A 21,715-nucleotide genomic window follows, 5' to 3' on the forward strand; every position below is an offset into this window, starting at 1 on the left:
ATAGTCCTACTACCTAGTGACTGTGGGGTAGGGTGAACAGCTGCCTGATATAGTCCTACTACCTAGTGACTGTGGGGTAGGGTGAACAGCTGCCTGATATAGTGCTACTACCTAGTGACTGTGGGGTAGGGTGAACAGCTGCCTGATATAGGCCTACTACCTAGTGACTGTGGGGTAGGGTGAACAGCTGCCTGATATAGTCCTACTACCTAGTGACTGTGGGGTAGGGTGAACAGCTGCCTGATATAGTGCTACTACCTAGTGACTGTGGGGTAGGGTGAACAGCTGCCTGATATAGTCCTACTACCTAGTGACTGTGGGGTAGGGTGAACAGCTGCCTGATATAGTCCTACTACCTAGTGACTGTGGGGTAGGGTGAACAGCTGCCTGATATAGTCCTACTACCTAGTGACTGTGGGGTAGGGTGAACAGCTGCCTGATATAGTCCTACTACCTAGTGACTGTGGGGTAGGGTGAACAGCTGCCTGATATAGTCCTACTACCTAGTGACTGTGGGGTAGGGTGAACAGCTGCCTGATATAGTCCTACTACCTAGTGACTGTGGGGTAGGGTGAACAGCTGCCTGATATAGTCCTACTACCTAGTGACTGTGGGGTAGGGTGAACAGCTGCCTGATATAGTCCTACTACCTAGTGACTGTGGGGTAGGGTGAACAGCTGCCTGATATAGTCCTACTACCTAGTGACTGTGGGGTAGGGTGAACAGCTGCCTGATATAGTCCTACTACCTAGTGACTGTGGGGTAGGGGTGAACAGCTGCCTGATATAGTCCTACTACCTAGTGACTGTGGGGTAGGGTGAACAGCTGCCTGATATAGTCCTACTACCTAGTGACTGTGGGGTAGGGTGAACAGCTGCCTGATATAGTCCTACTACCTAGTGACTGTGGGGTAGGGTGAACAGCTGCCTGATATAGTCCTACTACCTAGTGACTGTGGGGTAGGGTGAACAGCTGCCTGATATAGTCCTACTACCTAGTGACTGTGGGGTAGGGTGAACAGCTGCCTGATATAGTCCTACTACCTAGTGACTGTGGGGTAGGGTGAACAGCTGCCTGATATAGTCCTACTACCTGGAGTGACTGTGGGGTAGGGTGAACAGCTGCCTGATATAGTCCTACTACCTAGTGACTGTGGGGTAGGGTGAACAGCTGCCTGATATAGTCCTACTACCTAGTGACTGTGGGGTAGGGTGAACAGCTGCCTGATATAGTCCTACTACCTAGTGACTGTGGGGTAGGGTGAACAGCTGCCTGATATAGACCTACTACCTAGTGACTGTGGGGTAGGGTGAACAGCTGCCTGATATAGTCCTACTACCTAGTGACTGTGGGGTAGGGTGAACAGCTGCCTGATATAGTCCTACTACCTAGTGACTGTGGGGTAGGGTGAACAGCTGCCTGATATAGTGGTACTACCTAGTGACTGTGGGGTAGGGTGAACAGCTGCCTGATATAGTGCTACTACCTAGTGACTGTGGGGTAGGGTGAACAGCTGCCTGATATAGTCCTACTACCTAGTGACTGTGGGGTAGGGTGAACAGCTGCCTGATATAGTGTTACTACCTAGTGACTGTGGGGTAGGGTGAACAGCTGCCTGATATAGTGTTACTACCTAGTGACTGTGGGGTAGGGTGAACAGCTGCCTGATATAGTGTTACTACCTAGTGACTGTGGGGTAGGGTGAACAGCTGCCTGATATAGGCCTACTACTGTCTAGTGGACTGTGGGGTTTTAGGGGGTGAACTAGAGCTGCTCCAGATTGGGTGGTGCGGTCAGCCCAACGCATTACTGGGGGCACACTGCCTTGCCTCCAGGACATCTACAGCACCCTGTGTCACAGGAAGGTCATGAAGATCATCAATGACCTCAGACACCTGAGCCACGGCCTGTTCACCCTGCTACCATCTAGAAGGCGGAGATGGTACAGGTGCATCAAAGCTGGGGCCGAGAGACTAAAAACATCTCCAAGCCATCAGACAAATAGTCACCACTAGCTGACCTTCTCCCAGTCCCCTACCTTGAACCTTAGTCACTGTTCTAGCCGCCTACCACCTGGAACTCTACCCCCCAACATAGAGACTGCTGCCCTATGTGCATAGTCATTGAAAACTGGTCACTTTAATGTTCACATACTGCTTTACCCACTTCATATGTACGGTACGTTCGGGAAGTATTCAGACCCCTTCACTTCTTCCACATTTTGTTACGTTACAACCTTATTCCAAAATTGATTAAAATAATTTTGTTCCTCATCAATCTACACACAATAATGACAAAGCAAAAACAGTTTTGAAATTTTTGCAAATGTATTGAAAATAAAAAACGGAAATATTTCATTTACATAAGTATTCAGACCCTGTACTCAGTACATTGTTGAAGCACCTTTGGTAGTGATTACAGCCTTGAGTCTTCTTGGGTATGGCGCTACAAGCTTGGCACACCTGTATTTGTGGAGTTTCTCCCATTCTTCTCTGCCGATCCTCTCAAGCGCTGTCAGGTTGGATGGGGAGCGTTGCTGCACAGCTATTTTCAGGTCTCTCCAGAGATGTTCGATTGGGTTCAAGTCCGGGCTCTGGCTGGGCCACTCTAGGACATTCAGAGACTTGTCCCGAAGCCAATCCTGCATTGTCTTGGCTGTATGGTTAAGGTCATTGTCCTGTTGGATGGTGAACCTTAGCCACAGTCTGAGGTCCTGAGCGCTCTGGAGCAGGTTTTCATCAAGGATCTCTCCCTTGATCCTGACTAGTCTCCCAGTCCCTGCCGCTGAAAAACATTCCCACAGCATGATGCTGCCACCACCATGCTTCACCATAGGGATGGTGCCAGGTTTCCTCCAGACGTGACGCTTGGCATTCAAGCCAAAGAGTTCAATATTGGTTTCATCAGACCGGAGAATCTTGCTGGTCATGGTCTGAGAGTCCTTTAGGTGCCTTTTGCCAAACTCCAAGTGGGCTGTCATATGCCTTTTACTGAGAAATGGCTTCTGTCTGGCCACTACCATAAAGGCCTGATTGGTGGAGTGCTGAAGAGATGGTTGTCCATCTGGAAGTTTCTCCCATCTCAACAGAAGAACTCTGAAACTCTGTCAGAGTGACCATCGGGTTCTTGGTCACCTCCCTGACCAATGCCCTTCTCCCCTGATGGCTCAGTTTGTCTGGGTGGCCAGCTCTAGGAAGAGTCTTGGTGGGTCTAAACTTCTTCCATTTAAGAATGATGGAGGCCACTGTGTTCTTGGGGATCTTCAATGCTGCATAAATGTTTTGTTACTCTCCTCCAGATCTGTGCCTTGACACAATACTGTCTCGAAGCTCAACGGACAATTCCTTCGACCTCATGGCTTGGTTTTTGCTCTGACATGCATTGTCAACTGTGGGACCTTATAGACAGGTGTGTGGTTTTCCAAATCATGTCCAATCAATTGAATTTACCACAGGTGGACTCCAATCATGTTGTAGAAACATCTCAAGGATGATCAATGGAAACAGGACGCACCTGAGCTCAATTTCGAGTCTCATAGCAAAGGTTCTGAATACTTATGTTTAATACATTTGCAAAAAAATTAAAACATCTCAAAACCTGTTTTCGCTTTGTTATTATGAAGTATTGTATGTAGATTGATGAGGGAAATAAATATTTAATCAATTTTAGAATAAGGCTGTAACTTAACAAAATGTGGAAAAAGTCAAGGGGTCTGAATACTTTCCAAATGCACTGTATATACTGTATTCTAGTCAAACATAAGCATTTTACTGCACCTGCGATAACATCTGCAATATATGTGTACACGGCCAATTATTGATTTATGCAATTGAAAAGATACAAACATACTCATTTTGGGCCATGTCAATTTTGAAACTTGAATATGTGACAAAAACCCATGCAGAATCATCAACGTTCTCATTATCTTAGAACCACCGACGATGATGGTCGCTGTCCTGGACTCATCACTACAAAAGCGTTCACGCCTGGGATGTATAAGATGCGTTTTGAGACTGGACAATATTGGGAGAGTTTGGGTCACAACTCCTTCTACCCATATGTTGAGGTAAGTGGGTATCAGCCATGGACGTATCAATACACCTACCAATACATTTGCCTGGAAGAATTTCCGGCATTTTTGAAAGATTAAAACCAACAAACCCTTATTATGTTCTGTTTCTTTCTCTTTTTTTTCTTCAACAGATTGTCTTCACTATAACAAACCCCAACGAGAGATTCCACTTGCCCCTGCTCCTGAGCCGCTTCTCCTATAGCACGTACAGGGGAAGTTAGAGCCATCTCTCGTCTGAGCCTCTGCCCGCACTATACCATGGATGTGGTTAATCGACCTAAAATGCTTACATGTCCAGTTGATACCTAAGTGGTCGAGTTACTGTAGTTTGAAATAGTCATGATGATGAACTGAAGTCAAATGGCTATCACGTGCTGAATATTTAGCTTGTTGTCTGTTCATCGTGAACGTACACATTTTGTAATCGCCTGTCAAATTGCTCATCCATGATGCAATGTGCGTGTGTGTTTCTCAGCCAATCACAGAGCAAGACCGAGCTCCGCAGAAAAACTCAAAGTCGTCCTATTCGCGCATAAATGAAATAAAGTTAATTAAAGCTGTAAACTTGTAATTATTGAACACATATCATCCTTGATATACTGTATTTTAAACATGGTTATATTTTACATGCAATTGTTGACCATACCCTAAGAATCAATGGAAAAACATTTCCATTCCAACCCAGATTGTCAGGCATCATTTTGGTCAATTTATTGGGGTCCTTAGTGGTCTTGCTCTGACATTCTTGCTCTTGCAGTATGTAATGACTGTGGCTGTTATCCAACACTGTCACACGGATGAACTGTAAGAAGCCAGAATATCTAGAACATTTGATATTTTTTTAACGAGTGGAGGGCAAGTGCCAGCGGGAGAATGGCTCAAATGTTGGGGCTTCTCTCGACGGCTGCTTTGCCTCTACGGATCGCAGTGAGAGCATGTGTACGCAGTGCAGTGTCAAGGAACTTCTCTGTGCTGCCCGGCTATCGTGGCTCCACGGTCAGGGTAAGGTTGTTTTGTGTTCGTTAAGCCAACTGAAATTAGGCACAAACTAATTAGCCATTCTAGCTAGTTCTATACAACACAAACAATGGCTAGAACTGTTATTGTGCTGTCAGAACTGTGTGCCTATATTAGTTAGGCAGTGCAGTAACGTTAGGTCAACAGACTAGTTAGCCAAGTTAGCTATTAGCTAGCTAGCTAGCTACACAACCAGTTATAAATCAAACTCTTTCCCATAATCCGGATGTTATGCTTTCCTCCTCAGAGGCTTGCTCAAAGTAAGTTATTGTCACCTGATGGAATCTTTACATCTCATGGACTACAGTACTCCACTGAGCCGCCAAAAGGTAAGCCACGAGAGACATGTCTAGAAGTGTCTGTTACATAAAATCATGAACTGCAGTGCTATAGAGCCTAATGTTAGTGGTATGCAGTCGAATGAAAATATTTTTTATCTGAGTGATATCTCCTCAAGGGGAATATTGGTCTAAGGGGTCAACCTAGGTTACCCTGACTAGATCTGCCAACCAGGATGATGTTCCTTGGCTCTAACTGTGTCTGCCTGGAGTGGACCGACCTAATGCTGTCATTCACTTTTGATTGGCAGATGGTAAAGGGAAGGAATCAGGTGGCAGTGGAGGCGGAGGGAAAAGAGGAGGAGGAGGGAAAGATTGGTGGAGCCGCATGCAGAAGGTGTGTGTGATGTGAATGGTCTGTCTATATAGTATTACACCCAATTCTATGAGGGATATTTGAAATCAATTTGTATTTGTCAGATGCACCGAATACAACAGGTATTATTACACACTCATACCATTCACCCTCTGAATGGCACACAACAGTTATACAACCTTACAGTGAAATGCTTACTTACAAGCCCTTAAGCCCTTAACCAACAATGCAGTTTTAAGAAAAATAAGTTATAGAGTAAAAAAATAAGAAAATAGAAAAATAACAAATAATTATAGAGTAACAATAAAATAACAGTAGCAAGGCTATACACAGGGACTACCGGTACAGTCAATGTGCGGGGCCACAGGTTAGTTGAGGCAATTGAGGTAATATGTACATGTTGGTATTTACATGTCAAATCAAGGAGCGGGTGGTATTGTTTGTGTGTGGGTTAAAAGTTTATTTGCCACTTGCACAGGATGCAACAGGTGTAACTTTCCCAACAGTGCAGTAATAATATAGATTATAAAAAAATAGAATAAAACACAAGAAATTCGAGATGAGATGAAGAAACACGAGAATGCAAGTACACTGAGTTTACAAAACATTACGGTACTTTCCTAATTTTGAGTTACATCCACTTTTGCCTTCAGAACAGCCTCAATTTGTCGGGGCATGGACTCTACAAGGTGTCAAGTGTTCCACAGGGAAGCTGGCCCATGTTGACTCCAATGCTTCCCACAGTTGTGTCAAGTTGGCTGGATGTCCTTTGGGTGGTGGACTATTCTTACATTTTACATTTAAGTCATTTAGCAGACGCTCTTATCCATTATCCGCTCTTATCTATTCTTCATGCACATGGGACACTGTTGAATGTGAAAAACCCGGCAGCATTGCAGTTCTTGACACACTCATACCAGTGCGCCTGGCACCTACTACCATACCCCATTCAAAGGCACTTAAATCTTTTGTCTTGCCCATTCACCCTCTGAATGGCACACATACACAATCCGTGTCTCAGTTGTCTCAAGGCATAAAAATCATTCTTTAACCTGTCTCATCCCCTTCATCTACACTGATTGAAGTGGATTTAACAAATGACATCAATAAGGGATCATAGACTTCACCTGGATTCACCTGCTCAGTCTGTCATGGAAAGGGCAGGTGTTCCTAATGTTTTGTACACTCAGTGTATATACAGGTCAGAAACATACTCAATGTGCAGGGGTACTGGAGTGATTGAGGTAAGTAGGTATATATGGTGTGACGTTCTATGGCACTGGATGCAGATACCTCAACATGTTGACCTTTCCTCTGCCTTTCTAGGGTGACATCCCATGGGATGAGAAAGACTTCCGTGCCCTGGCAGTGGTACTTGCTGGGATATCCTCTGCCACGCTCTACTATCAATTCAGAGACACTGGCAAGGAGATCACTTGGAAGGACTTTGTCCAACGCTACCTTGGCAGAGGAATGGTGAGAACAAAGTACAACAATTCAGTGAAGAATAGAGAGATACTGTTTATAGAAATACATGTTGTTATTAGTACAATCATAATGCCAAGGTGATGTAACTGCTCAGACACAGAATTTTTTTGTTTCCATTATTTTGTTATATTTAAATTTTTTGTATGTCGCTGTCTGTGTCTGTTCTCTACACAGGTCGACCGTTTAGAGGTTGTCAACAAACAGTATGTCCGAGTCATTCTAGTACCAGGAGCAGAGGCTGATGCGGTAGGTGAAAATTCCATTCTCTGGAATCAGAACAGTGACTCACTTAGCGTGATGAATCACTTGATGAGTTCATATTCATGCCGGTGTGAATAAGGGCTTTCAGTAGGTTTGATCAAACTAGATTAAATGAGGAAGTTAGTGTTTTGAGAGTACAACACTTGAACCGCCATAGCCAACGGCCGCTGACATTTGATTATTTTGTCCTTCCCTGACTTTTTCTAAGTGTTTGTAGTTTACTGTTCATTTGTCAGAATTTGGAAATTAGAAACTTTTGTGTTTGTGGAGCCTTTTTACCCATACATTTTTTTTCTTAACCCACCAATGTGCTGTAGGACGTTGGTACCCAGCCAGGCGCTAATGTGTCTCTCTCTCCTCACTGAATGAATGACAAATGGATGAATGGGTGATAATTGTGAACCTTACTTCACAATGTAATTTAAATGAGGCCTAACTGAATGATAAGCAGTGTGAAGAGGTTGATTTAATTTAGAAAATCAAGTGTTATGATGCGTTTGTGTTATGCCTATTTGTCAGCAGCAAATCATTTGACCTTGCACGTTGATACCATTCTTTGTAACTGAACGTAAATAATTACTGTAACTCTTATTACTAATCGAATCTACAAAGAAAGTTTATTAAATGGATTACACTAATGTTTTTATTGTAAGAGAAACTAAAATAGGCTACAGGCCTATGTTTTTTTTCTAGGACTTATTATATTATACAAAACATATCCTTGACTATCTAAACAAATAACTATTGTTATTTTTTTTTATTGATATATTTCCACAAATATTTTGTCATGCAATTAATCCTTTACAATAGTTTATGCACTCTTTATCAAGCGTTGGTGGTTATGTTTGCGCCCCTTGCAGGTTAATATGCATCTGATGCATATGCTAAAAGGGGACACTCGGCAACATTCTCTAGCCGGTACTGATAGGCTGAAAGGTTCTAGTGGTAAAGAGTATCCATTGACTTGTTGTGTTGGTGGTCTTTCCCCAGAGCTATGTGTGGTTTAACATCGGTAGTGTGGACACCTTCGAGAGGAACTTGGAGGCGGCTCATCACGAGCTGGGCTTGGAGCCCTCTCATCGGGCAGCTGTCATGTACAACTCCGAGAGTGATGGGTGAGTTAATGCAGACACACACACACGTATTCATGCCTCAATAGGGCTAGACTATTTCTCACTCTGAGATTTGTTTTGAAGCACACTCATATGTCCAATTTCATGTACAAGCTAACATTTTAACTATGACTGTCATCATCATTTTACAACTTTCCTTCCTCCTACAGGTCATTTATGATGAGCATGATCCCCACCTTGCTGTTGATTGGTTTCCTGCTTTTCACCCTGCGGCGGGGACCAATGGGAGGAGGCGCTGGGGGTGGAAGAGGTGGTCCCTTCAGCATGAGCGAATCAACAGCAAAAATGATGAAGGACAACATCAACACCAAGTTCAAGGATGTGGCCGGCTGTGAGGAGGCCAAGCTGGAGATTCTGGAGTTTGTTAACTTCCTGAAGAACCCCCAGCAGTACCTGGACCTGGGGGCTAAGATCCCAAAGGTAAGGGATGGGACACCTCGGGCTGGGCGGTATACCGTATGTTACTATATACCGGTATTGATGCACGGACCAGTTTTTTTACTTTACCTTCTATAATGGTATTTCAATGTTTGGTTTGTTAAATGTGATACACGACTCTGGCACGTGTACTGTCAGTTTTTATAGTTTACTCCATTTGCTTCTTGAGTTGTCTCTCTCCCTCTACTCCTGCTGCTGCATGCCGCTAAGCACACCAAACCATGCCCCCTGTCACTTAAGGAGAGAGCAGTTGCTCGACCACGGAGTCACGAGCACTTTCTTGCAGTTCATGGTCAGATGGATGCAACAATGTTGGGGACATGCTGAGTTCCACAAGCGTTCTATACACTTAGTTTGTGTATCTTACTGTCTGCAAACTACTATCTGCTAGTTTGTGTTTTCTTAGCAAGGTGTTGCTAAAATAATTAGCTAATCGCTAGTTAGATGGCTAGCTAGCTTGCTAAATGTGCTAACACAGATAGAACAATGAGCCAGATCTTTCACCGGATGTATAAATGTGAAGCATCTGAGTGGCGTTTCCACTCACTACCAAATATGGTGATGAGAGAAAGCCCAGTGGACGGCAGTGGGAGAAGATGAAGTGAGATGGACATTCGCTGACATTCAGCAAATTCTATGAAACATTTGATCGCCTTACAGTTTTCTGTTTCTAAAACTAGAATCTGTAACAGAGTGGACTGCGTTTTGTAGACTTTACTTTACAGTCCACCAAAGTTTCTAAAAAATACGTTGTTTAGGAGGAGTGCAAGTGCGAATTGAGTTATTGCACACCCGCACTTCACAGAGTAGGCGTTCCTTAACGGAAATATGCAAATAAATTGTAGAATGCGCCAATAGGATCTCACTAGCTCATGCTTGGCTCTGCCCACCTCCTTGCTTATTCTGCCCATTATGATTAATTTGCTCCCATTGGAAACAACAGGCTCTGGTCTATCTTGGGTTAGTTTAAAAAATATTTTGTACTATGTGTCAGAGCAAATGTAGCTATCTAATACTGCCTGATATCAGTGCTGGTGTAGGCCTACAGTACATAAGCATGTTTGTGCAACGGTTTCTTATCAGAGAGGAATAGGCTAGGCATGAGTATGTTGGCTAGCTAGCGACATGAAGTAAGAAAACATGTAATGTAACATCTAATGAAAGTCACCTGGAAACACTGACCAACACTTTGGTTCCTACCATGACAATAATTCCTCCCTGGTATATTAATTCGTTGTCATGTGAAACAATAATGTATTCAAGGTGCTGCCCACTAAATTATAACTATAGTATTAGAATAATTATTTTATTTCCATGATTCCAACAGTTCACCAATTAACTAGGCCTATATTTTCTTTCTCGTATCATGCTGCGTTGCACAGTGCAGAAATGATAATACAAGTGCGGGAAATGTAGAAATTGATCAAAATGCTAATCATTTGTTCGTTTTTTGTTGTTGTTTGGAGTTGGATTGAACAGTATAAATGAAGAAAGCCCCATTTAAAATCACTTATTTGCCACCCTACGGTCATGAACTACTCATAAAGCATATTGAGAACTTTTATTATTCTAAAACATACAATCCCTTCAAATACAATCATAGTGTCTTAAAATTTCGAAAGTATCGTGATATGATATTTTGTCCATATCATCCAGCTCTAGGGACAACATTAGTACCTGGACCTGGGGGCTAGGCTTGGGCAGTATATTGTATACTGGGGTATTTGGAAATAGCCATGGGATGGTTTTTCAATACCGTTGAAACTATTTTACGTTTTTCAATAAATTGTAAAATTTGTATATCTACTTTTTAAGTAAATACCTGCAGTCAACTTGTGCAATATGTTAAGAGAAAAAGCAGATTTGTGTTCTACATTTCACACGTCTCATTATTTTCCATTATGAAGCTTACCATAGTTCCCTGAACAGTTAAGCCAGTCACATGCTTGTTTGTAAATAGCACAACGAGTGAAAGCAGGAGCAGGTGAGTCCAGCTGTGTATTGACAGGGGTCGCATTTTATTTTGAAGCCAAGTGTTGTTGTTTTTTTGCTTCAATAGAGTGATCAGAGATGTGCAACTATAGAAAATACATTAGTGCAACACATTCAGTAGAAAATAGCTGAATTTTAATAAGATGACAACAGAATTGCAACGCTATAAGTAAATTAGCTTACTGTGAAAAAGCAAGGTATTTTTTGCTAAAACTATGCATGGCCATCATATTTCCGATGTTTATCATAGAATTGTGCGTTAATGTGACCCCTAAGTTTAACTTGCTAGTTATCTAAGTAAGTAGCTGAATTAATAAGGATGACTGGGCATCCATATTGTTAGGTTTCTGCTGTGTTTGAGAAGTCAAATCCCTTTGGATGAGTTATCTGTAGGTTTGATTTCCTTGCGGTTTTTTTTTCTCCTCTCCGTTCTCGGCCTGTCTGCTCTTCCCCCCTCTTATCGGAAGGCCATTGCCCTAGCGACTCCACACAGACACCACTGTACACATGCTGCTCCAGAGCCAGTACTGTTCTTGCTTCAGACAATTATGCATCAACTTTGTTCAGTTACACAATGTCACTCGTTCACATTCGCTTGTTAATGTCCAAACTCACCAAAAATGACATTTGGTTGTGCCTCGGTTTTTTCGTTTGCGCTATTCGCTATTACTTGCGATAGATTTTGTTAGCATTCTGGTAATAGACTCCCAATGGGCTTCATTTATTTAAAAAAAATTGCACACACTTCTGTACTAAACCGTTAATACCGTAAATCCCGGGATGAGAGAAGGACGGTATTCGATATGAAAATCTGGATACCGCTCAACCCTACTGGGGACCAAGATTCCAAAGTTAAGGGATGTGACAACAGCCCAGCAGTCATAGTAGTCAAGAAACACCTTTCAATGTAGGAAGAAAATGCCTTTTAATTTTAGATGTAGTTTGCTGTCTTTTCACAGCCCATGAGAAATGAACATTCCATTATACTGGTATTTTAAATCTCATGTGTTGTGCTGTGTTTTCTCAGGGTGCTGTGCTCTCTGGACCTCCAGGCACAGGCAAGACCCTGCTGGCCAAGGCCACAGCAGGAGAGGCCAACGTCCCCTTCATCACTGTCAACGGCTCTGAGTTCCTGGAGATGTTTGTGGGTGTTGGGCCTGCCAGGGTGAGTTCACACTAGAACCAGAGGGAACACTTGCACCTGACTCCATACCATCCGTTTTCAAGTCACATGATGTGCATTTTAGATCATAGCTGCAAATAGCTGTATCTACTAGCTTGCTAACCACATAGATACATTTCAATCCATTTGACTTGAAATGCATCGCTTACTGTGAGGATGTGAATGAAAATGTTTTAGAGACTTAGTATTGACTGTTTCCCCCCTGTAGGTGAGAGACATGTTTGCCATGGCCCGGAAGAACGCCCCCTGTATTCTGTTTATAGATGAGATAGACGCCGTGGGTCGCAAGAGGGGCGGGGGAAATTTTGGTGGCCAGAGCGAGCAGGAGAACACTCTCAACCAGCTGCTAGTGGAGATGGATGGTGAGTATGGGTGAAATGAGATCGCAAACTCACACTCTCTATCATATTGCTGGTTAATCTCATAGGTGTCCCCTATTTATGAAATAATAACTATTATTATGTGACATTGGCGCTCTATGATGTCATCTGTTATAAAGCTGTTATTTTCTGCCATTACTCTAAAATGTTTACTTAATGAACTGTAATGCATATACTGTGAGGGTAATTCCCTAGTGTTTTTCTTCTAGGATTCAACACCAGCACTAACGTCGTCGTCCTGGCCGGCACCAACAGACCAGACATCTTGGATCCTGCACTCATGAGGCCTGGCAGATTTGACAGGCAGATTTACATAGGTATGGAGTCTTTCAATTGAACTGGAGCTCAGGCTGTGCGGTGGTAATTTCAGTGAATTGTCAACATACAGCATATTGATATTCATATTGAGAAGTACTACCCATTCGGTAAGACTTTATGTAAATCTAAGGACTTCATAACACATTTATAATCCATACATAACAATTTCCTAATCAGCAGACTAAATTAGTCTTTCATGAAATACAATACATGTCCATGTCTCAGGCCCACCTGACATCAAAGGCAGGGCGTCCATCTTCAAAGTGCACTTACGGCCCATCAAACTGGACCCTGCTATGGACAAAGACGGACTGGCCAGGAAGATGGCTGCCGCCACACCAGGCTTCACAGGCAAGTTGAGCTGCTCTGTGTTAGAAGATGCCATGTTGATTATCATGTCAATGTTTTTGAAACATCCTCTCTGTCTTCCTGTCTTCACCAGGAGCCGACATAGCTAACGTGTGTAACGAGTCTGCCCTCATTGCTGCTAGACATCTCAACCCACATGTGGAAGGGAAACACTTTGAGCAGGCCATCGACAGGGTCATTGGAGGTGGGTTGTCATGTCTTCCATGTCCTTGTATTATTATGTTATCTCAGCTTTGTGAATCAGTGTTAATTAAATCAACAATAGCTATGAAAATAAATATTTGTCAACAACTTATTTTCCCTGAGAAAACTAATGACGATAACGAGACGAGATGCCATGGAAAAAAACTGACATTCGTTTTCATTTTATGAAAATGTGACGAGATGAGAAATCCACTTCACTATTGGACATTCAATTTGACATAAACAGATGTCTATTCCACATTGAGTCAACGTGGAAACAACGTTTATTCAACCAGTGTGTGCCCAATAGGAAGCTTCTTTTCATCTGTTTAGTCCAATCATAAGCATGCATGCCAAGTATTTAATGCAATCCTCTCATTGGCAGAATTAACGTCTTTCAGTTGCGTGATCCGATTGAGCCTATCTACCCGGCTCTCCCACACAGCTCCCAGGCAGTCATTCAGTCACTTGTCAATCTTTTGAACTGATGGGCAGCCAGGACACTTCAATTGTAACTAGCTTAAACTAGAAACAATCATTTTTTACCATCTCTTGCTTTCATGTAGGCTATGAAAGTAAAACAAATGCACTGACTAATATGTGACTAAAACTAGACAAATTGTCCTGGAGTTTTAGTCAACTGATTATAAGTAAACATAAGAAGGATGAAATGACTAAAATGGGACTTAAAGGTGTTTTAGTCATAGACACTAAGACAAAAAAAAATAAAAAATCTAAAATAGCTGACAAAATGAACACTGTTGTGAATGTCCCATCTTTAGGATGAGGTGAGGTGTGGATGGTAATAGAATGGTGAAGATATAACACTGCTGCTGTCTGTCTGTCTCTGTCTGTAGGTCTTGAGAAGAAGACCCAGGTTCTGCAGCCCAATGAGAAGAAGACTGTAGCGTACCATGAGGCTGGCCACGCCATAGTGGGTTGGTTCCTGCAACATGCTGACCCACTGCTGAAGGTACAGTAACTCCCTCTTTTAAAGGCCCGGTTTTGTTTACCTGGCTGTTTGGTTGGGGGTTGCTAACCAGAGAAATATATATATTATTTTACTAGCACATTTGCATGTGACTTTCATAGTGCAGTTTTGACACTGCTCAAAACAAACAGCCCAGCAGCACCTTCCACTGTGTGTTGGTGTGAATAGAGCAGGGTTTCCCAAACTCTGTCTTGACCCCCCCCCCCCCGTGTGCACATTTTGTCTTTTGCCATAGCACAACACAGCTGATTCAAATATTCAAAGCTTGATGATGAGTTGGTTATTTGAATCAGCTGTGTAGTGCTAGGGCAAAAACAAACTCTCCCAATACTGTCCAGTCTCAAAACGCATCTTATACATCCCAGGTGTGAAATAGTGTACGAATGAACCAAGTCCCACTGCAGTACTGTTCACATTGTCATACTGAACAGTTTCTGACATTGGCTTGCAGACGGGTCAATGACAGTGTCTGTCACACAACTGGATCACAGGTTGGAATATGGGGATATTGAATGGATTTGAGTGGGGTTCTAAAATAATAACTTTGATTCTCCTGCATGGGTTTAACACACATTTAGGTTTCAAAATTGACATGGCCCAAAATGAGTACGTTTGTCTTAATTGCATAAATCAGTTATTGGTCGAGTACACATACATTACATGACCAAAAGTAGGTGGACACCTGCTCGTCGAACATCTCATTTCAAAATCATGGGCGTTAATATAGAGTTGGTCCCCCCTTTTGCGGCTTTAACAGCCTCCACTCTTTTGGGAAGGCTTTCCACTAGATGTTGGAGCATTGCTGCCGGGTCTTGCTTCCATTCAGTCACGCGCATTAGTGAGGTCAGGCACTGATGCTGGGCGATTAGGCCTGGCTTTCAGTCGGCATTCCAATTCATCCCAAAGGTTTTCGATGGGGTTGATGGGATCTGTGCAGGCTAGTCAAGTTCTTCCACACCGATCTCGACAAACCATTTCTGTATGGACCTCGCTTTGTGCACCGGAGCATTGTTATGCTGAAACAAGAAAGGGCCTTCCCCAAATTGTTGCCACAAAGTTGGAAGCACAGAATTCTCTAGAATGTCATTGTATGCTGTAGCATTAAGATTTCCCTTCACTGGAACTAAGGGGCCTAGCCCGAACCATGAAAAACAGCCCCAGACCAGTATTCCTCATCCACCAGACTTTCCAGTTGGCACTATGCATTGGGGCAGGTAGCGTTCTCCTGGCATCCAGCAAACACAGATTCATCTGTCGGACTGCCAGATGGTGAAGTGTGATTCATCACTTCAGAGAAAGCGTTTCCACTGCTCCAGAGTCCAATGGCGACGAGCTTTACACCACTCCAGCCGATGCTTGGCATTGCGCAATGTAATCTTAGGCTTGTTTGCGGATGCTCGGCCATGGAAACCCATTTCATGAAGCTCCGGATGAACAGTTATTGTGCTGACGTTGCTTCCAGAGGCAGTTTGGAACTCGGTGGTGAGTTTTGAAACAAAGGACAGACAATTTTTACGCGGTTCAGTACTTGGCCAGTCTCATTCTGTGAGCTTGTGTGGCCTACCACTTCTGGCTGAGTCGTTGTTGCTCCTAGACGTTTCCACTTTACAATAACAGCACTTACAGTTGACCGGGGCTGCTCTAGCAGGGCAGGAATTTGACTGACTGGAAAGTTGGCATCCTATGACGGTGTCATGTCGAAAGTCACTGAGCTCTTCACTAAGACCATTCAACTGCCAATGTTTGTCTGTGGAGATTGCATGGCTGTGTGCTCTATTTTATTCACCTGTCAGCAACGCTTGTGGCTGAAATAGTCAAATCCACTAATTTGAAGGGATGTCCACATACTTTTGTGTATATAGTGTATTTTGCAGATGTTATCGAAGGTGCAGGGAAATGCTTATATTTTTTGCTCCAACAGTGCACTATAGCAAACAATACACACAAATCCCCAAAATAAAGAAATGAAGAAACAACTGGAATCAATAGAAGACTTGTTAGAGTTCATTATGCTGTATAACCATGAGTCACGCGAGCGAACTAGGTCCCCATGACGGGTAGCAGTCTGCAGGCATAGTGGTCTCTTTGTGTGGACATGAAGGCTTACGTCATGAGGTGCTTTATGGCCCAATTCAATCAAACGTCCGTTCTGCAGGTTCAGCTCCATATTGTTCTCTCTGCGTTGAGGGTCTCTTCCAGAGTGAGTCTGATGGAAATGTTGGGCTATGATTTGATCATTTAAAAACACAATTCAACCACACGTGTTGATACAATGAAATTAAAAGATGTGGCATGTGTGATCTAGAAGGAGCGGGATTTGTAAAGTTGCTTTTCTTTCACTATTCTAATGCCATGTGTCCCTTTTCTCTTCCCCTAGGTGTCCATCATCCCCAGAGGGAAGGGTTTGGGGTATGCCCAGTACCTCCCCAAGGAGCAGTACTTGTACACGCGGGAGCAGCTGTTTGACAGGATGTGTATGATGCTGGGAGGACGTGTGGCTGAACATGTCTTCTTTGGGAAGATCACCACTGGAGCCCAGGATGACCTGAAGAAGGTCACCCAGTCAGCCTACGCACAGGTACCCTACTATATGGCATTCAGAGGAAAGTTCAAGCGCTGCACTTTAATTGATAGCTAAGCTAACGTTTCAGCCTCACAGCCTTCGTCAGAGATTTCAGAATGAATCCCCAGAGCTTTTAAAATGAAATCCAGTTACAATTAAAAAACAAAGCGATGGTTAAAAAAGCTATGGTTACAATTCAACAGTGTTGAAAGGAATTTGTCTTGGGAAATGTTACTGTCTATTATAAACTGGGTGTTTCGAGTCCCTGAATGGTGATTGGCTGATAGTTGTGGTATATCAGACTGTATACTACAGGTATGACAAAGTTTATTTTTACTGCTCAAATTACGTTGGTAAACAGTTTACAATTAAGCAATAAGGCACCTCAGGGGTTTGTGTTATATGGCTAATATACCATGGCTAAGGGCTGTGTCCAGGCACTCCGCGTTGCGTCATGGATAAGAACAGCCCTTAGCCGTGGTATATTGGCCATATACCACACTCCCTCGGGCCTTACTGCTTAATTATCTCACAGTACCTGTTGTATTTCTGATCCCCACATCTCTTCCTGTCTCCAGATAGTGCAGTTTGGGATGAGTGAGAAGGTAGGCCAGGTGTCTTTTGACCTTCCTCGGCAAGGGGAGATGGTGATGGAGAAGCCTTACAGCGAGGCCACTGCAGAGCTCATAGACCAGGAGGTCAGAGACCTGGTGGACAGCGCCTACCAGAGGACCATGGAGCTGATTGTGGACAAGAGAGAGTGTGTGGACATGGTGAGAATTGCATTGACCTACGTGAACATCACGTAGTTCTAAGGTTTTCAGATTACTCTGTCATGTCATGCTCGATTGTCAAGGGCACACCCTTCTAGATTTAGTTTTCTTGCTGGGCTTAAAGATGGGGAAACGGCACCACTAACAACCCCACCACTGTTGTTATTGTAGCAGAGCTGAGGAGCGTTGTGCAGCATGGTAAAAAAATTATGGCAGTACATATTGCGCGTGCAATGATGTCTGATGGGGAAAAAACTGTGTTGATGGTTTGCAGTAACTTCTTTTGTTGTAATATCTCAAAACGTACGTGACCGTTTCACCATTAAGGATGGCGGCTTTAAGATCAAACAGAAATGTAGTAGTCCCTAGAGCTGCTGTCTGGCTCTTTCTCATGTCCACCCTGTGTCATGACTGTCTCTGGGACCCCACCGTTCCTCTCTCTTCACCCCAGGTGGGGAAGCGTCTCCTGGAGAAGGAGGTCCTGGGCAAGGCAGACATGCTGGAGCTGCTGGGGCCACGGCCATTTGAGGAAAAGTCAACCTATGAGGAGTTTGTGGAGGGGACAGGCAGCTTTGAAGAGGACACCAGTCTGCCAGAGGGCCTGAAGGACTGGAACCAGGAGAGAGGGGACCTAGCTGAGGAGCTGGACACAGCCAAGGAGAAACAGGCTCAATAGGCAGGACAAACGGTGACAGGCAACCTCTTAACCCAACCTCTGTCTTAGCACACACCAGTCATGTAGCCTAGGCAGAGAGGAGGGTTGGGTGACTTAGCATAGTACACTGCCCTCGGACATATTTATCTGAGTGCAAAACAAACTTTCAATCAGAATGCAAATCTTTCAATGCCTTATTATTGGCTATATTGGAGGTGAGCCTCATGGTACTCAAAGGCTAATTTAATGGACAGTGGACACATTGTGTTTGAGAGATTTGATCTTTTTATGAGTTGCATGTTTTCTTTTTCTCCATATAAATACGTTTGTCAACTGAGTCATGTACATTTGCCTCGTGTTTTGATATCTTCAGCTATTTATTTCAATAAAAGGGGCTTCTTCCCAACTGTATTTCTTTCCCTCCCTCAAATGAATGCTACATTTCAAACCGTGTCGTTCATCTCTATATACCAATGACATAAAGGTACTGGTTATGAACAATGTTAATATCCTAGTTCATCAAAATGCTACTGGCAGAAAGATACACATATACTACCCTAGATGTGTTGAAATGTGCACTGCCTCTACCATCTCCCAGCCTTGCACTGGTCATTTGTGATTAAGCCCTCACACTACAACTATATAGTGTGGTGTTAAGCCCAGTTTATACCTGGTGCTAACATGGTTCCTTTTCCTGATCTTGTCTACATTCTGATTGTGCCTGTATTTCCAGAAATGTGTCTATTATCCATCAACTGTTTCTGGATTGTGACCAGATGTCCTGTTCCTACTTTTATGCAAATGATTTCACAGCTATCCTTTCTAAATAATATTTATTGTAAGACTTATTGATGTACTCAGTCAATGGTGCTACTTAGAGGGCAGAATAATTATTTAAATGGATTCTCTGTCCAGATCTGTCCACACTTGTAAGATATTCAGACACAATGCGTGGGCAGGATGATCTGATCACAATGTGTCTTTTGATTGTCTACATGTGTCTAAAAATGTGAGCACAATCAGAATGTGGACAAGAGCAGGACAAAGGACGCAAGTTAGAATCATGTATAAACGGAGCTTTAGATGTTCTGCTGCTCCAGTAATCTGCTGCTGCTGATGTACAGTATCGCTAGTAGCATACATCCCTACAGAATTGTAAACAAATTATTTTATTGGGTGATCTGTGTGAATCAGGAAGTTGCTACCTCACATTAAAGCAATATATTCAACTAAATTTCTCTCATAGGTTTGTGAAAATTGTCCCCCTAGATATTTCCAGTATTCTGTAGTTCTGATCACCACTGAAGATGTCAAACAGTTTAGAATTACTGATGTAATAACCTATAATACATTTAGTTTAAAATGTGTGTAGTTGGTATTTTGGATTGTGCACTGATGGTAAGTCTGCCTGTTACTATACAGTCAACCTCTTGTTCTCCAGTTACTGGGGATGGACAGAAAGGGCTTTTCCATTTGTATTAAAAAGAAAAAGATTCTGTGTATGAAAGCAATGGCTATACTACAATGTATAAAACATGTTTTTGTTTGATAAATAAATGCAGTGGTGAATTTCCTCAGTATCAGTGTGTTTCCAGTACCAACTGCCACCAACCATTTGCACACGTCACAGAAAATGTCCTTCAGGTATCAGTTTCTTATTGGTCTAGCTCTTATAGGGGACAACAATGAATAAGATACAACATACCATATTTTAAATATTCAATATATTGTAATAGTCCTCAATATCTCAAAGCACCTATGGCATCTCATTTATATGTAGTCCTAGCTACTATATGCAGATCGTTTTGATGATTCACATATTGAAATACATCATGTTTACCAACAGTGAGCTTGTAATAATTTTACAGGGAAGAACTGGGCCAGAGGGTTGCTGGCATCAACATCTCAGGTGCCACCTACTGCCGTTGTGCCCTTGAGCAAGGCACTTAACCCCTAATTTCGGCGCAAGAAACACAAGCATTTCGCTACACCCGCAATAACATCTGCTAAACACTTGTATGTGACCAATAAAATGTGATTGATTTGATAATGCTGCTCTGTGGATGATCCTGTGCTGCTCTCAGCTTCTCATGTAAGTATGGGCTCAATTCAATCCGTATCGCCGTAATTCGTCGCTACAGCGCAATTTCAATTTAAAGGCAATGTTCCCGCTTTTGAGGAGACTGCATTCACAGTAAACGCTGCATATGTCAGCTCAATTGGAGCTACTGCGCTGGACTACGGCGATACGGATTTTATTGAGCCCTGTGTCCAGTGGGGTAGGGAATAAGACAGAAAAAAATGAAATGTTCTGATTCACATTTGACAATAGGTTATTGTTGTTTAACAGTCTCCTCCCCCTGACAATGATTTGGTAAAGCTTCATGCGTACCAGTAATCATAAACTATACTAGATCTCACCTCTCAGTTCTGAGGGAATAGTCACCAGCATGTTCAATTCAAATCACCAGTGTCATGACATACATTATTGCTTATAAATTACAAATGAATATTCCTTCCTCTTTTGTAGCACAAAGTTTTGGTACGGTAGTTCATTCCAACATACAAAAAAACAACAGTATCAATACAGTACATCTTAATGTTACTGTGTATAAAAATGAGATAAATATGAGAAAATGTTCCTATTTTCCTGTTGATGGGCATATTATGGCAACAGTTCTCCAGCTGAGTGAGGTTGTCAGGGTGGTTGTCCTTCAGTCTGCACTAAGATGGATTGCCCAGTAGAGGGCTGAAATCGTTCTACCATATCAGTGTCTCCATAAAAATAACAGTCTCTCCCTTCGATTCACATGTCCACAAACTCATATCCCATGGCTCGTACAAAATAAATTGAGGCATTTGTTAGGACTGGTTAGTTTCTTTCTCTATCGGTGTGGGAAAATGAGTCTTACAAGAAAATAGCCCTTTTATTGTTACTCCAGAGTTGACTTGAACTACTGTGCTAGTGGGTTATTTACGTAGTTATAGGTCTTTGAGAAAATGTACAAAAACGGAATGTTAAGATTGTTTAGTCTGCATTCTCATGTCCATCTGAGAACCACAGGCCATAAGAGAGATGGAGCCTGGTTAAGTCCATCTGCGCAGGGCCAATGAGGTGGCCAGAGAAGTCAAGAAGAGGGCCACCGATAGGCTGATCTCTGAAGCTCCTCCACAGTCCTTGGCATTTTCCTACAATCAGCAAGAAGACCATTTCAATATTAACACAAAACGTTATGGAAACTGCT

General features: G+C 42.8%; 3 protein-coding genes across 4 annotated transcripts in view; 2 read left to right on the forward strand and 1 right to left on the reverse strand.

The window, feature by feature from the left end:
* Window positions 1-4,632, forward strand: part of urah (HIU hydrolase) — an 85,566-nt gene extending 80,934 nt beyond the window's left edge. The window contains 2 exon segments of the mRNA NM_001140724.1: window positions 3,931-4,066; window positions 4,204-4,632. Coding sequence (NP_001134196.1) covers window positions 3,931-4,066; window positions 4,204-4,293 — 226 coding nt within the window. The 3' untranslated portion in view covers window positions 4,294-4,632.
* A 36-nt stretch (window positions 4,633-4,668) lies between these two features.
* Window positions 4,669-20,043, forward strand: LOC106584530 (AFG3-like protein 1). Its single transcript, XM_014169930.2, has 16 exons — window positions 4,669-5,074; window positions 5,337-5,418; window positions 5,679-5,764; window positions 7,070-7,219; window positions 7,406-7,477; window positions 8,483-8,607; window positions 8,775-9,045; window positions 12,083-12,220; window positions 12,447-12,600; window positions 12,828-12,935; window positions 13,162-13,287; window positions 13,379-13,489; window positions 14,346-14,461; window positions 16,857-17,057; window positions 17,621-17,815; window positions 18,267-20,043. The coding sequence occupies exons 1-16, from the start codon at window positions 4,946-4,948 to the stop codon at window positions 18,489-18,491; spliced, it is 2,289 nt and encodes a 762-aa protein (XP_014025405.2). The 5' UTR covers window positions 4,669-4,945; the 3' UTR covers window positions 18,492-20,043.
* The window catches only part of LOC106584529 (voltage-dependent calcium channel subunit alpha-2/delta-4), a 99,762-nt gene continuing 98,084 nt past the window's right edge, over window positions 20,038-21,715 (reverse strand). Inside the window, exon 36 of one of the 2 annotated variants that reach the window (XM_045706555.1) lies at window positions 20,038-21,659. In XM_045706555.1, the coding sequence (XP_045562511.1) occupies window positions 21,558-21,659 (102 nt within the window). In that variant the 3' untranslated portion in view covers window positions 20,038-21,557. The remainder of the gene's footprint in view (window positions 21,660-21,715) is intronic. The other variant, XM_014169929.2, reaches the window with a different exon arrangement.

This window comes from Salmo salar, chromosome ssa23, assembly GCF_905237065.1.
Source record: "Salmo salar chromosome ssa23, Ssal_v3.1, whole genome shotgun sequence".
In the NCBI taxonomy this organism is placed as follows: Eukaryota; Metazoa; Chordata; class Actinopteri; order Salmoniformes; family Salmonidae; genus Salmo; species Salmo salar.